Here is a 15,675-nt window from a genome sequence, read left to right on the forward strand (position 1 = left end):
TTAACAGTGTAATTAATAATGATAATACTGAGTGTTATATTGAGTTTCTCTCCTCTGTTGTGTGTGATATTAAACAATCAGCAGCTGAAGCTGAACAGAGAACAGCAGAGAGACCATGAACTTTAATCAGAGAGAGAGAGAGAGAGAGAGAGAGAATGAATCTCAGATGGTTCTCTACTAGACTTATAGTGCACTACACAGGGGCAATAAACTTGTTTCTACAGAATCTACAGAGTGCATTTATAGAACACTATAGATTTATATTATTGTAGAATCAGAGAAGTAAACAATGATTATTCCATATAAATCCTACAAACATTCAGCCACTCGTTCTTGAGACAGCGTGCAAACAAAAATTTCAGAAAAAATGGACAGAAAACCCGAAAACACACCAGTTTCACCTTGCAGTGTCGGAGGAATAAAAATATGTCAGTGTAATTTATGACGATGTTCATTTGTCTAATTACTTTTTATCCACATATAAACAGTGCTGTAATTTCAACACCAGTCACCCAATCTGGATGCAAGTTTCCTCAAAATAAAGCTGAAGGTCTGCACCTTAAGCTCATCTTCATCATTTAACTTCATCAACAATATACTGTGGAGGACAACAATAACAACAATTAAAAAAAAACACAATAATTATCTATATCCAGGTCAGGGCTGGACTGAGGGGTGTCCTGGGATGAAGTTGAAAAAAAAAAAACTTTGAAACTATACATTCCACACTATCCATAACAATTTCATGCAACCAGAAAGAAAAGTTAAAAATAATAATGAATTGATCTTTGTAATGTTTTTCTGTTGCACTTGTTTTTACAGTAAAATTCGAGCCACGCGGCCTGTTAAAAGCCTCGATATCTCAGAAACTAATGCAGATACAAGCCTGGAATTTTACACATTATTTATTGGGAATAGTGACTTTATTCAAAAAGTTTGAAACAAACCTGAGATGGTCAGTTGGCAAAATTTTTTTCATCTGATGATTCATTTTAATTAATTTCTAAAAAAAAATTAATACACACTGCAGTCGGATCAAGTCCCGTTTTGTGCTGCAGCTTCTCACATACGTCCATCTGACCCAAAGACTCCTTGACAAATCATCAGTGTGCAGTGAAAAGAAACAGTCTTCCTCCTCAGGACATTGATGATGAACCTAAAACTTCTGCTTCAGTCTCACTATTAGAGAATGTGTCTTACTGAGGAGCAGGTCATGTGATTCTCAGATCTTACCCCAGTGTCTCCAGTTTACAGTGAGGATTCTCCAGTACAGCACAGAGACGCTTCACTCCTGAGTCTCCCAGATTATTATCAGTCAGATCCAGGTCTCTCAGGTATGAGGGGTTTGATCTCAGAGCTGAACTCAGAGCAGCACAGCCTTCATCTGAGACACCACAACGCCGCAACCTGCAGAGACACAATGACACACACTTCATCAACAGATTTTCATCTTGGTGTAATAGTGGTTGGGAAGATGATGTCTCATGTTGGACTGTCTCTATTCTCTTCACCAATCACAAGCGATTATTAATAATGACTCAAACATTACCACTGTTACTGACATTAAGTTTACTCGAGGTGCAAATGATTCAGCAAAAAGTCAATAATTTAAAGGTTTAAGTGAAGAGTCAGGTTTTGTAGGATTTATCTCTGCATCACTGGATTTTTAATGAACACATATTTAATTGTAAAGACATTTAATTATTTCTTTAAAGTAAATATGATTCTGAGGAGAAATGATCACTTCATGACTAATATATTTGTTCTGCATATTTTACTTCTACAGAAATTTTTAATTGATAACACTGTATACAACTATTAACTGCTGCTTTAGTGAGTTATTGTGACTCTCAGAGAGATGATCTTACTTCAGTGTCTCCACTTTACAGTGAGGATTCTCCAGTAGAGCACAGAGACGCTTCACTCCTGAGTCTTCTAGTTTATTCCCAGACAGATCCAGTGTCTTCACAGTCAGATGCAGTTCTCTCAGACTGGAGGTTTCTGAGTTGTACACTGAGACCAGAGCTTCAGCGCTTCTCCCTTTAATTGTATCACAACTGATCCTGAAGGAAATAAAATAATGCATAATAAACTCACGCAAATGATCAAACAGGTCCTCAAATCTTTCACTGCACCATTTCATTTTCATAAATGACAAAAGTACAAACTCCGAGTCGACAACACACTGAAATGCTGGAACAGTAATTCACAGTTCAAGGTGTTTGGATTTGAGTTTTCTGCCGCACGTGTCATCACTGACACATGGGATACAAGTACATACATGTTTTACATCCATCCATCCATCATCTGTAGCCGCTTATCCTGTACAGGGTCACACGCAAGCTGGATCCTATCCCAGCTGACTATGGGTGAGAGGCGCAGTACACCCTGGACAAGTCACCAGGTCATCACAGGGCTGACACACAGAGACAAACAACCATTCACACTCACATTCACACCTACGGTCAATTTAGAGACACCAATTATCCGAAGCTGCATGTCTTTGGACTGTGGGGGAAAACGGAGCACCCGGAGGAAACCCACACAGACACGGGGAGAAAATGCAAACTCCACACAGAAAGGCCCTTGTAGGCCACGGGGCTCGAACACAGGACCTTCTTACTGTGTGGCGACAGTGCTAACCACTACACCACTCTGCTGCCTGCATGCTTTATTTTACAGAAAATTTTAATTGATAAACAACACTGTATACAGCTATTAACTGCTGCTTTAATGAGTTACTGTGACTCTCAGAGAGATGATCTTACCCCATTCTCTCCAGTTTACAGTGAGTATTCTCCAGTACAGCACAGAGACCCTTCACTCCTGAGTCTCCCAGATTATTATCAGTCAGATCCAGGTCTCTCAGGTGTGAGGGGTTTGATCTCAGAGCTGAACTCAGAGCAGCACAGCCTTCATCTGAGACACCACAACCACACAACCTGCAGAGACACAATGACACACACTTCATCAACAGATTTTCATCTTGGTGTAATAGTGGTTGTGAAGATGATGTCTATCATGTTGGACTGTCTCTATTCTCTTCACCAATCACAAGCTATTATTAATAATGACTCAAACATTACCACAGGTGTAAATGATTCAGCAAAAAGTCAATAATTTAAAGGTTTAAGTGAAAAGTCAGGTTTTGTAGAATTTATCTCTGCTTGACTGGATTTTTAATTATCACATATTTAATTGTAAATACATTTTAATTATTTCTTTAAAGTAAAAGTGATTCTGAGGAGAAATGATCACTTCATGACTAATATATTTGTTCTGCATGTTTTACAGAAACATTTAATCAATAAACAACACTGTATACAACTATTAACTGCTGCTTTAGTGAGTTATTGTGACTCTCAGAGAGATGATCTTACCTCAGTGTCTCCACTTTACAGTGAGGATTCTCCAGTACAGCACAGAGACGCTTCACTCCTGAGTCTTCTAGTTTATTCCCAGACAGATCCAGTGTCTTCACAGTCAGATGCAGTTCTCTCAGACTGGAGGTTTCTGAGTTGAGCACTGAGACCAGAGCTTCAGCGCTGCTCCCTTTAATTGTATCACAGCCGATTCTGAAGGAAATAAAATAATGTATAATAAACTCACACAAATGATCAAACAGGTCCTCAAATCTTTCACTGCACTATTTCATTTTCATAAATGACAAAAGTACAAACTCCGAGTCGACAACACACTGAAATGCTGTAACAGTAATTCACAGTTCGAGCTGTTCGGATTTGAGTTTTCTGCTGCACACATCATCACTGACACATGGGATAAACACGCAACATCAAATCTGATCACCAAATCGGGAAATAAGAGTCTGATCTAAAATATTTATAAGAGGAGAAAGGAAAAGAGTTTCAAAAGTCAGGTTTAGATGAAGCAGGCAAAGTTCGAGGCAGAGTCATATTTATCTGAACAGATCAGACATTTGATTTGTTCTCTAATTAGTGAGCGACTGAAATGATCACAGCCCAGTGCTGAAGGAGTTTTATGGAGATACTCATGATGAGTTCATGAGCTAACTGTGTGTGTGTGTGTGTGTGTGAGTGCGCGCATGCGCATGTGTCTGCGATGCCAGACTGCTCCTTATCTGTTCCTGGTGCCAGTGATTTACAGACTGGACATGTTCTTCCCCTTACACTCTGTGTGTTGTCTCTCCCTCTCTACCTGAAATCAGTAAAATCACAGAGCTACAGCAGGGAAAAGAACAAAAGCTGTGAAGGTCAATGTAAAAAAATTAAAATTTATAAACGATATTAGGATATTAAAACAAAAGAATAATCATCATCATCATGTAATAAATTGATATTATGATGTAATAAAAGTAAATAAGAATGGTGTTTCCAATGAGTTCTCTGTGAAAGTCTGTTTTCACCACTTGAATCAAACCTTTTATCAGGTCATAACAGGCCTCAACATTAACTTTGGTCACCTTTTTCCCTGCAGAACAAATGGCTTAAAAAATGTTTTTGCCCCCCTTGAATTTTCTTTTGCCCTCAAATTTTGCAGTATTCCGGCAAGTTTTCAAGTCCACTGTTCAAGGCAACACTGATATGTTTTCTAGGGGTATAACTGAGTTGTTTAAACAAAAGTACATTTAAAAAAACAAAACAAAAAAAAACACCTTTTTTTTAAATACAACATTTACTTCTGCAATGGAAGATGACAACTCCTGAAAACACGAAACATAAATCAATATCATATATGTAAGACTTACGTACGGTACGAGTACATAATACGTCTTTTTTTTGAGAGTTTAGGACACAAAACACACTTTGTTTTGCCTCACAATGACTAGCAATATTGCAAAGATGAATTATAAAACTAAAAACATTATAAAACAGGACTCTGTACTGCCATTGCATTTCGGAGGAAATTAAACAACCTGTCCTCCTCATCTACAATCAGCTTCCTGTGCAGCCTCTGCAAATTGCGGGCACTGTTCATGCCGTCCCTCCGTCCACCATAGGTGGCCTGCCCTCTCAGCATTAAATGCATCAAGATCCAGGCCCTGTAGAGCAGGGGTTCTCAACCTTTTCTGCTTTAAGACCCACCGAGTCATACTTGTACCAGGTTGGGGCCCATTAAAAAAGATCCCCAATTATTTTGGCTCATCTATTCGATTAGAATCTAATAATCTACTGTAAAGTGTATTCATGGGATGCAACATCACTCCCTGTTACAGATGGGAATTTAAATAAATGCAATAAAAACTAATTTTTAGATTGTAGGTATTGTATTTAAAGCTGTATGGATGCAGGTCATTCTCAGTCAGAATGGGTTAATGATCCAAAAGTGGAGTCTGATCCATTCGCACAAGAACTTATTGCCATGTTTGTGTTCAGCAAACAAGCAGGTTATTAAAACCAAGAAGTCCACTCAAAAGAAGTGGATACAGAAACCACTCAGAAGGATTTTTCCACCTAATTTAGCACCTAAATTTGACATTAGTAGAATAAATTTTGATCATATTGTAGCCATAACTAAATACAAAGACAATAGTTATGCACACTATTAATTAACTTAATGTGAAGATAATCAAAAGATTGTGTCTATTTTAGTCTTTTGTATTTGTAATTATTTGTATCTGTACATGCATGACCCCACCAGCTCTGCTAATCAACTTAGTGTGTTTAAAATAAAGTTATTCATTCATTATGAGGTGGAAAATTATCCATCTGTTGAGTTTCCAGACGTCTCAAACTACCTGGTGCTGCAGACATCGTTCTACAGGGACACACAGATTAAAACATGGAAGAGCAGGGAGGAGAACATCTTTTTATATATGTGTCTGTGTTAAAGATCTGGGGGACACTACAAGATAAATCCTGTATCGTTCTTGCCCGGGTAAGGAGGAGTTTCTGGGCTTTTTGTCCGTGTCTTTCGATGGTTGCTATGATGCTACAAGTTTTGGAATCGGGCGAAAACAAACGACTGCTGCTCAATTCCCAAACCTCCCTGATCTTCTCTTCCAACAGGCATCACAGATCCTTAGAATTACCCACAAATCAATCTCTCTCTCTGTATACGTGTGCACTCTGTGTGTATTTGACAGGGTGGGGGTGTTAAAAAAAACAAACAAACAAAAACAACAACGACGAAAACCCTGTCCTTTTGTCAATTCAATTGTTTCTCTCTCGGCATTTCTACAGGCTTTGTATCATATTCTACACATTTTTTATTCTACAGGTTCTACAAGCGAGTCACTGCATTCAGTAGGTCGTGTCCGAGTCATTAGATTCTGTAAATGCATCGTGGCAACAATCCAACAACACCTTGATATTAAAAAGGAAACAAAAACAATCATGAAAAAGTATTTTTGAAGGCTGAAGTACTTTTAAAAGCAAATCCTCCAGCACTGTAACTCAAGTAAAAATTAGACTGATCAGCTTTCACTTGTATTGGAGTAACATTTGACCAGGAGGATCTTTACTTTCACTCGAGTAATGGAGTTGTGGATTTTGTCCCAAAGTGCAGATTTGTCAAAGTGCTTTCAGTTTCTCTCTTTCTAACAGTGCAACAGTAGAACAGTAATATTCAGCTTTACTTACATTGCTTTTCTGGATGCTGCAATTACAGGCATCACCTTCACAAGAACCCAATCTGTTATCTTCTCTGTACTGATATATTTACTCAGGTCAAACTCCTCCAGCTCCTGTGCTGAAGTCAGTAACACAAACACCAGAGCAGACCACTGTGAAGGAGAGAGTTCACTTTGTTTTCCAGATTTCAAGTAGCGTTGGATTTCATCCACGAGAGAATCGTCACCCAGTTCATTCAGACAGTGGAACAGATTGATGGATTTTTCTGGAGGAAGATTTTCACTGATCTTCTCCTTAATGTACTGAACTGTTTTCCTCTTTCCTGTCCAGGAGCTACTTCCTGTCTGTGTTACTAAGGCACGTAAGAGTTTCTGATTGGACTCCAGTGAGAGACCCAGAAGAAAGCGGAGGAACAGATCCAGATGTCCAGTCTGACTTTTTAAGGTCTGATCTACAGCACCCCTGTGTAAATCTGAAACTGTCTGAAAGGACCGAAAATACAAATGACTGAACTCATCCTGATCAAGAACATTTCTCTTTTCCTTCGTGAAGGTCAGATGAACATACAGAGCTGCGAGATGCTCCTGAACACTCAGATGAACAAAGCAGTACACTTTACTCTGGTGAAGCCCAACCTCCTCTCTGAAGATCTGCGTACACACACCTGAGTACACTGCTGCTTCTGTCACATCAATGCCACACTCTCTCAGGTCTTCCTCATAGAAGATCAGGTTGCCTTTCTTCAGCTGCTGAAAAGCCAGTTTTCCCAGTTTGAGAAGCATTTCTTCATCACTCTCCTGCTTCTTTGAGTACTTTCCTCTGATGATGTTTGTCTGAATGATGAGGAAGTGTGTGTACATTTGAGTCAGAGTCTTGGGGATCTCTCCACTGTCTGCTTCACCCAACATTCTCTCGAGAACAGCAGCTGAAATCCAGCAGAAGACTGGGATGTGGCACATGATGTAGAGGCTTCTTAATGACTTCAGGTGTGTGATGATGTTCTCAGCCAGGCTCTGATCACTGACCCTCTTCCTGAAGTACTCCTCCTTCTGTGGGTCATTGAACCCTCGTACCTCTGTGACTCGATGGACGTACTCAGAGGGGATTTGATCAGCTGCTGCTGGTCGGGAGGTGATCCAGACGAGAGCAGCGGGAAGCAGATTCCCTTTGATCAGGTTTATCAGCAGCACATGCACTGATGCTGATTCAGTTACATCACACACACTCACTGTGTTCTGGAAATCCAGAGGGAAACGACACTCGTCCAATCCATCAAAAATGAACAGAACCTTTTCCAACCTGGACATTTCTGTTTCTTTGGTTTCCTTGAAACAGACATGAAGGAGCTCCATCAGACTCAGTTTTTGGTCCTCCATCAGATTCAGCTCTCTGAAAGGAAGTGGAAATATGAGGTGGACGTCCTGATTTGCTTTCCCTTCAGCCCAGTCCACAATGAACTTCTGCACAGAGACTGTTTTTCCGATACCAGCCACTCCCTTGGTCACTACAGTTCTGATGGGTTCGTCTTCTTCAGATAAGGGCTTAAAGATGTCGTTGCATTTGATTGGTGTTTCCTCTGTTGTTTTTCTCCTGGACACTGCCTCGATCTGTCTCACCTCATGTTCTTTATTGACGTCTCCACTGTCTCCCTCTGTGATGTAGAGCTCTGTGTAGATCTCATTCAGGAGCGCTCGGTTTTCCTGCTTTATCATCACTCCATTTAAACACTGAAACTTCTTCATCAGATTTAATTTGAACTTTTTCTGGACTTCATTTCCAGCAGCAGATTCTGGGGCGTGTCTGTGTGACAGGGTGAAGTAGGAAGACACGGTGAGACATGGGCTCCAATTATTAGAGTTTAAGATCACAGTGTTTCTTTTTTTTCACTTTTTTTTAAATTTATTTATTTACTTACTTATACAAAGAACATGAGATCATCATGGGTGTTACAATTAATTTGAGTAAAACAAAGATTATGTTATTTGGAAAATATAAGTCGAACCCTCAAGTTGAATTGAAAATTGACAACATAACCATAGAAAGAGTGTATGAAATAAAATTTCTGGGTGTGATTGTTGATCATAAAGTCTGCTGGAAACCGCATATTAATCATGTTAAAGCAAAAATAGCAAAGATTACTGCAATTTTGGGGAAATCAAGACACATTCTGGACTATAAATCACTACATACTCTGTATAATGCACTCATACTTCCATATTTGAGCTACTGTGTGGAGATATGGGGTAATACCTACAAATCTAACCTGCAGCCGTTATGCACATTACAAAAAAGAGCAATAAGAATTGTCAATAATACGGGATATCTTGAGCATACAAACGCATTATTCGTAAAAGCACACACTCTGAAATTCACTGATCTGGTTAAACACAAGACTGCACAAATTATGTATAAAGCAAGACATAACCTTCTTCCGGGTGAGGTACAAAATACGTTTATGGAAAGGCAGGGTGGGTATAACCTGAGAGGGGAAATGAATTTTAAGAGAGTAAATGTTAGAACAACTATGAAAAGTATGTGCATAACAGTCTGTGGGGTGAAATTGTGGAATGGTCTGGATAATGAGCTCAAAAATAGCACCAACATAAAACTGTTTAAAAAATTATATAAAAACATGTTAATAAAAAATATATGAGAATGAGGACAGGCAGACTATATAGGTGATGATGAAATTGAGAGCAAGTCTGTGACTGGTCTTCTTGTATTTAGTGTATAGTTATAGGTATGTGTATATGTATGTACTGTATATATGTATTGTATGTGTGTATATATGCATAACATAAGTATCTGTATATATGATTTGATTTGGTCGATATTATACCATGTCGGTATGTTTTGATATGTTGGTATGTTTTCTTTTTTGTTTATTGCTTTTGTTTTCTTTTGTATATATAGTTTATTATGGTGGAAAGTGACATTTGATTAGCGGTGGTATAGAGGGTTAGGATTGGATAAGTTATTACTTCTTCCTAATCCTTTCTGAACATTATGTTATTGCCTTGTGGCTACGCTATTCTGTTTGTTTATGATGATGTTTTGATTATTGTATTTTTTTATTTAAATTTTTATTTTTATATCTTTCTTCTTTATTGTTCAGAATAAAGTAATCAATCAATCAATCAATCAATCAATCAATCAAAAACAAAATATTACTTAACATGTACATCATGGTATAATGTCATACTTTTCAAGGTGCATACACAATCCATTTTTCCCATCATTCTGTACATTTCTCCAACTGAGGTCTTAAAACAAAGGTAAGTCTCTCCATACAGTAAATTTCTTTAATGATCCTGCACCACTGGTCCAATGTTGGAGGATCAAGTTGCAACCATTTTCTGGTTATAGTTTTCCTACTACTTGCCAAAAGGATCTTCAATAGGTATTTATCCTTCTGTAAAACTGTTTCTGGTATTTTACCTAGATATAAGGTAACAAAAGAGAAGTCTAAATCCACCTCTATTTTATTTATCTCCAGTATGAGTTCCCTCCAGTATGACTGGATTTTCGGACAGGCCCAAAAAACATGGAAATGATTAGCCATAGAGGTTCCACACTGTCTCCAACAGAAGCCTCTGCTCTGTGTGCCTGTTTGCAGTGCTGTTAATTTAGGAGTTATAAAAAATCTCACTATATTCTTCCAGCAGAACTCTCTCAACGATCTCGAGTTTGCGGTGGTCGCTTGTGTCTCACATATTTCCATCCAGGTCTCTTCTGATATTTGTATTTCTGACTCCCTCTCCCATTTTTGTTTAATGGATATCGTAGAGTGTTTTTTAGAGGCTTGTATACTTCCATATATTCTTGAGACCAACTTTTTATTGTCTTTTTTTTTTGGTATGCATCATGAAATATAGAAATCAGACTGTATTCCCTCTCCTCTTTGATTTGTAATTTTTTATTATAATAGTCTCTGACTTGCAGATACCTATGGAAGGCCTGCTTTTCCAGTCCAAATGTATCTGAAATTAATTCATATCTCTGAAATTTACTGTTTGAGGTGAGGGAACAAAAAGAAGCGATACCTCTCCCAACCCACTGTTTAATGCCCCCGTCCAATCTAGCAGGTTCAAATTCTGGATCATATGCTACCCAATTCAAGACCCTAGCCTGTTTCTCTATTTGTAACTTCCTCAAAACCTTAAACCATAGCTTAAGAGTAAATAAAAAGTCCATTGATTCAAGCTATTGTAATGTTTTTCAGCTTGGCTTTTATTTCCTATTATAGATTGTATTGGAATTTTTATCTGCTTAATTTCCAAGTATTTCCATTTGGATTCATAATTTGGAGCACACCAGTATACCAAGGGTTTCAATTGCGCAGCGTAATAATAATCCTGTAAGCATGGTAAAGCTTTTCCTCCCTTCTCTTTTTTCAGCTGCAGTGTCTTGAACTGAACCCTAGGTCTTCTACTTTTCCAAACAAACCTTGAGATCCAGGCATTTCACTCATCAAATTGTTTTTGAGGTATCTCCAAAGGCAATGACTGGAAGAGATGAAGAAGCCATGGCAACACATTCATTTTAATTATTTCTATTCTATTACTCATATCTAGTGGGAGGAGGGACCATCTAGAGATGTCCGATTTGATCTCTTTATTTATGAGGCCATAGTTGTTTTCAAAAAGTTTTGACATATCTTTAATAAGGTTTATTCCTAAATATTTTAATTTGGGCGAGTCCCATTTGAAATTGTATTTCCCTTTTGTATCTGGGTGAGGAGTATAATTAAATGTGAGGGTTTGCGTTTTTTGAATATTTAGCTTATATCCAGAATATGAATTATATTTATTTAGCAGGGACATCAATTTAGGGATGCTTGAGTCTGGGCTCATAATAAAAAGCAGAACATCATCTGCAAACATACACGTTTTATGTTCTTCTCCTCTAATTGTAATCCCCTTTATCTCGGAGTCCTCTCTAATTGCTTGAGCCAAGGGTTCAATAAATAATGCAAACAGGGTCAGACTCAGGGGACAACCCTGGCGTGTCCCTCTTCCTAAATAAATAGCTTGCGACAGGTGTCCATTAATTCTAATCCTGGCTGTTGGGGAGAAGTATAACGCTCTAATACATTTAATAAAGCCATCTTTGAAGCCGAATCTTGCATGTACCCTGCATAGAAACTCCCATCCCACAGAGTCAAATGCCTTTTCGGCGTCTAGGCTGACCAACATTGCACTGATGTTTTCTAATGTAATATGACTCATCACTTGCAATGTTCTCCTTAAATTATCCTGTGTCTGTCTATTTAACACAAAGCCTGTTTGATCTAAATCTACCAGCTCCGGAACAATAGTTTCCAGTCTCTTAGATAGAATTGAAGCGAATCATTTATAGTCTACATTCAAGACTGATATTGGTCTGTATGAGCGGCATTCTTTTTTATCTTTTCCTTCTTTTGGGATGATAGAGATAACTGCTTTCTTCCATGAATGGGGGGCTTCCCCTGTTCTCAGAGTATGGTTAAAACAGTTAAGCAGCACAGGTGTAATTTGAAGTTTAAATGTTTTATACCATTCAGACGGATATCCGTCTGAGCCCGGAGCCTTATTTGCTTACAATCTTGAGATGGCCTTATTCAGTTCTTCTGCTATCTCAGCAATAATTTCTTTATTCTGTTGTTCTCCTATCGATGGTAGGTCTCATGAACTTAGGAAAGTCTCTATTGTTGTGATATCTGCCATGGTCGGTTGGGTATACAGGTCTTTATAATATAGTTCAAAGGCATGTTGGATATCCTCTGATTTACTGCATACCTTTTGTGTCTTGGGGTTCCTAATCTTATAAATCATATTCTTTTCCCGTTGTTTTTGTATCCTCCAGGAAAGTAGTTTCATCGCCCTAGACCCCATCTCATAATACCTTTGTTTGGTAAATTTGAGTTATTTTTCAATTTCCTCATCATATATACCATTTATATCTTGTTTAATTTTGTTTATTCTATTTAGTACCTGAGGATCTTTTTGTTCAGTGTGTCTAATTTCTTATGATTTCATTTCCTCTTGTAGTTCAATAAGTCTTCTCTGTTTTTCCAAGAGGCTGTGAGGGCAATAATTTTACCTCAAACGACTGCCTTCGCTGCGTCCCATAAAGTATTTGGAGACACCCCTCCATTATCATTATTTTGTAAATATGTTTCAAATTCCTGTTGAATCTGTTTCTGTACTGCTTTGTCATTTAAGATGCTCGTATTAAGTCTCCAAAGTGCATTTTTCCGTTGATTAGTTAGTTGCAGGGTTAGGTACACCACTGAGTGGTCAGATACATCGCTGATCCCTATCTTATAGTCCCTGACTCTGTTCCAGTCTGATTTAGACATAAATAAGTAATCAATTCATGAATATACAGAGTGGCATGGGGAATAATAGGTGAATTGTTTTTCTCCTGGATGAGATTCTCTCCACACATCAATCAAACCCAGCTCTGCAAGCATACGCTGAACTAAAATGGCAGTTGGACTTTTCTTTTGCCTCTGATGAGATGTATCTAATTTAGGCTGAAGTTGAACATTAAGATCACCACCAAAAATTAGAATTCCTTGTGTTTCAGAAACTATCAATTCAAATAATTTCTTGAAAAACATTTTTTTGCTCCCCGGAGGGGCATAGACATTAAGTAAGGTTACTTCTTCATTGTCTAATTTGCCCTTTACTAAAACAAATCTCCCTTCCTTATCTTTCATTTCCGACATAAATTCAAAATTTACTGCATTAGGGATCAGTATAGACCCTTTTCAGTCACGTGACCTTTGTAAACGCGACCACCATTTTGGACATGTAGCGGACTTCGGCTCGAATTGGTTTGAATGCGAGGAAGGCGACAAACGGAGAACATACAAGAAAAAGGAGCGAGATGCAGAAAATACCTTCGCTATCCAGCGACGTAGGGCATTTACAGGGCGAGCAGAGGGAGAAATAACAACAGTAACGACACATTAGCAACGCCGTACAGAAATAACGGTTTATGGCACAGACCCTTTCGGTTCTCGCTCATCTAGCTGCTACAATGACTGCTTAGACTGCAACAATAATACCTAACACACATTTAAGTATCCGTCGTAAAGACGTGAAACTCGTCGAGTGACGAGTGTGTTCATTGATAAGCTAACACAATCTAAAAGTAGACATACCATCACACTGCCCTGGCGCTGTGTACAGTTTACCTTCTACGGTTTGTGCACTCACTAGTTGCCATTACTTTCTCCAACCGTTGTGACAGATTACAGGGAACGGCCTGGATTTAAGAGACAAATACATGTTCCTCTTATTTTGAACACTTATTTGTAGGCAGTGCTTAATTTGTAAAGTGGGAGGTCCCGGAGCGCAGAGGATGAGCGGCTCCGGTGCAGGAAAAAAGAGGAGAGGGGAGGGGGGCGCTGCGCTGCGCTTCTGGGCATGTTTTGTAATAACACTGCAAATTAAGTTCATCTGCAGATATTTTGTGGATGTCGTTTCATGAGAGAAATCACCAACAAGACAGATATCAAAATCAGACATTAACACTAAATAAACTTGCATTTTTTATTTAATTATTATTATTATTTGTTACATAGTCAAAAGAGGTGTCGGATCACCGGATCCAGTGTAAATAGCTGCCGGAGCCAACGCCCGAGGTTCCGGAGCGCGCTCCGGCTTGCTCCCCTCAAATTAAGCGCTGTTTGTAGGACACTGCCTCTGATCTGTCCTACAGTCTACCAACAGCAAAGGAACACAACGCTAGCTAATGTCATTAGCTAATAGCTACTACAGAAGAACAGAGGTTACAATGGGTTATTTTAGCCTATTTGGTTACACACTCGCCGCCACAGAATGTTAACAGCAACGTAATGCCTTTTCTGGCTAATTTTATTCGTCACTTCAGTGCCACCGGAAGTCTGAGATGATCATAGCGTTTCTGACTGGTTTCCACAGATAGTTCTTTATGATGTTCTCACTGTGGATTTGTTTTATTCTCCTTTATGTTTTCTATAGGGCGGCACGGTGGTGTAGTGGTTAGCGCTGTCGCCTCACAGCAAGACGGTCCGGGTTCAAGCCCTGTGGCCGGCGAGGGCCTTTCTGTGCGGAGTTTGCATGTTCTCCCCGTGTCCGCGTGGGTTTCCTCCGGGTGCTCCGGTTTCCCCCACAGTCCAAAGACATGCAGGTTAGGTTAACTGGTGACTCTAAATTGACCATAGGTGTGAATGTGAGTGTGAATGGTTGTCTGTGTCTATGTGTCAGCCCTGTGATGATCTGGCGACTTGTCCAGGGTGTACCCCGCCTTTCGCCCGTAGTCAGCTGGGATAGGCTCCAGCTTGCCTGCGACCCTGTAGAACAGGATAAAGCGGCTAGAGATAATGAGATGAGATGTTTTCTATAATCTAATCAGTCTCTATGAAATAACAGCAGAGAGGTTTATAATACCAGTGCGTCAGTGTCACAGTCATGGTGTTGGGTTTGATCTTACCCTGTATCTGTGATGAAGATCTTTTCTCTTCTGTCTCCTGCCTTCTGTAAAACACTGGGAACAAAAAACTGTTGCTATTAAAGACAATAATTTTCATCACTTTTATCTGACAATCTAAACTTTAGCCCTAATTCTTCAATAATTCTTTATGAGTGCATTAACATTTAGAGAGCACAGTGCTGAATACAACACGACAAAAATATTGTGGAACTGGAGAAAAAAAATCTCTGCCCTGGGTTTAATTGGAGTTTTTCTCGTTTTTTCTTCCTATATGCTCATTTGGGATGAAACAGAATATCACTCCATCATGTAGAATGAACAGATAATGGGTTTTAAATGGATACAAAAGCAGATGTGCATTTTTCAGAAAGTCGGCCAGAAATGTTCACAGGTATAAAATCTGTAACTCGATCCAGAATTATACTCCACCCTGGATGATCCACCAGTCCATCATTTTAGGGGCAATTTAGTGATCAGTCGACCTACTGACATGTTTTTGGGAGGTGGGAGTTCAGGTTGAGGAAAATGCTGATTTTCATTATTATTAATAAATACTGTAATGTCAGTGATGTGATTTATGGTAAATAGTTACTGTGTTCATATAAAGGGTCTCCATTTTCTATTATATTTTACAGAAACACTTGGACACATCGCTTTTCAT

The 15,675-nt window shown here is 38.9% G+C and overlaps 1 protein-coding gene across 1 annotated transcript in view; it reads right to left on the minus strand.

Annotated features, from left to right (window-relative positions):
• LOC132870661 (NACHT, LRR and PYD domains-containing protein 12-like) overlaps positions 1-15,675 on the minus strand; it is a 35,525-nt gene that overhangs the window by 4,477 nt on the left and 15,373 nt on the right. Inside the window, exons 4-9 of the mRNA XM_060904414.1 lie at positions 15,015-15,082; positions 6,561-8,351; positions 3,381-3,575; positions 2,769-2,942; positions 1,869-2,063; positions 1,234-1,407 (exon numbers count right to left, since the gene is read on the minus strand). Coding sequence (XP_060760397.1) covers positions 1,234-1,407; positions 1,869-2,063; positions 2,769-2,942; positions 3,381-3,575; positions 6,561-8,351; positions 15,015-15,082 — 2,597 coding nt within the window. The remainder of the gene's footprint in view (positions 1-1,233; positions 1,408-1,868; positions 2,064-2,768; positions 2,943-3,380; positions 3,576-6,560; positions 8,352-15,014; positions 15,083-15,675) is intronic.

Source organism: Neoarius graeffei, chromosome 22, assembly GCF_027579695.1.
Source record: "Neoarius graeffei isolate fNeoGra1 chromosome 22, fNeoGra1.pri, whole genome shotgun sequence".
Taxonomy (NCBI): Eukaryota; Metazoa; Chordata; class Actinopteri; order Siluriformes; family Ariidae; genus Neoarius; species Neoarius graeffei.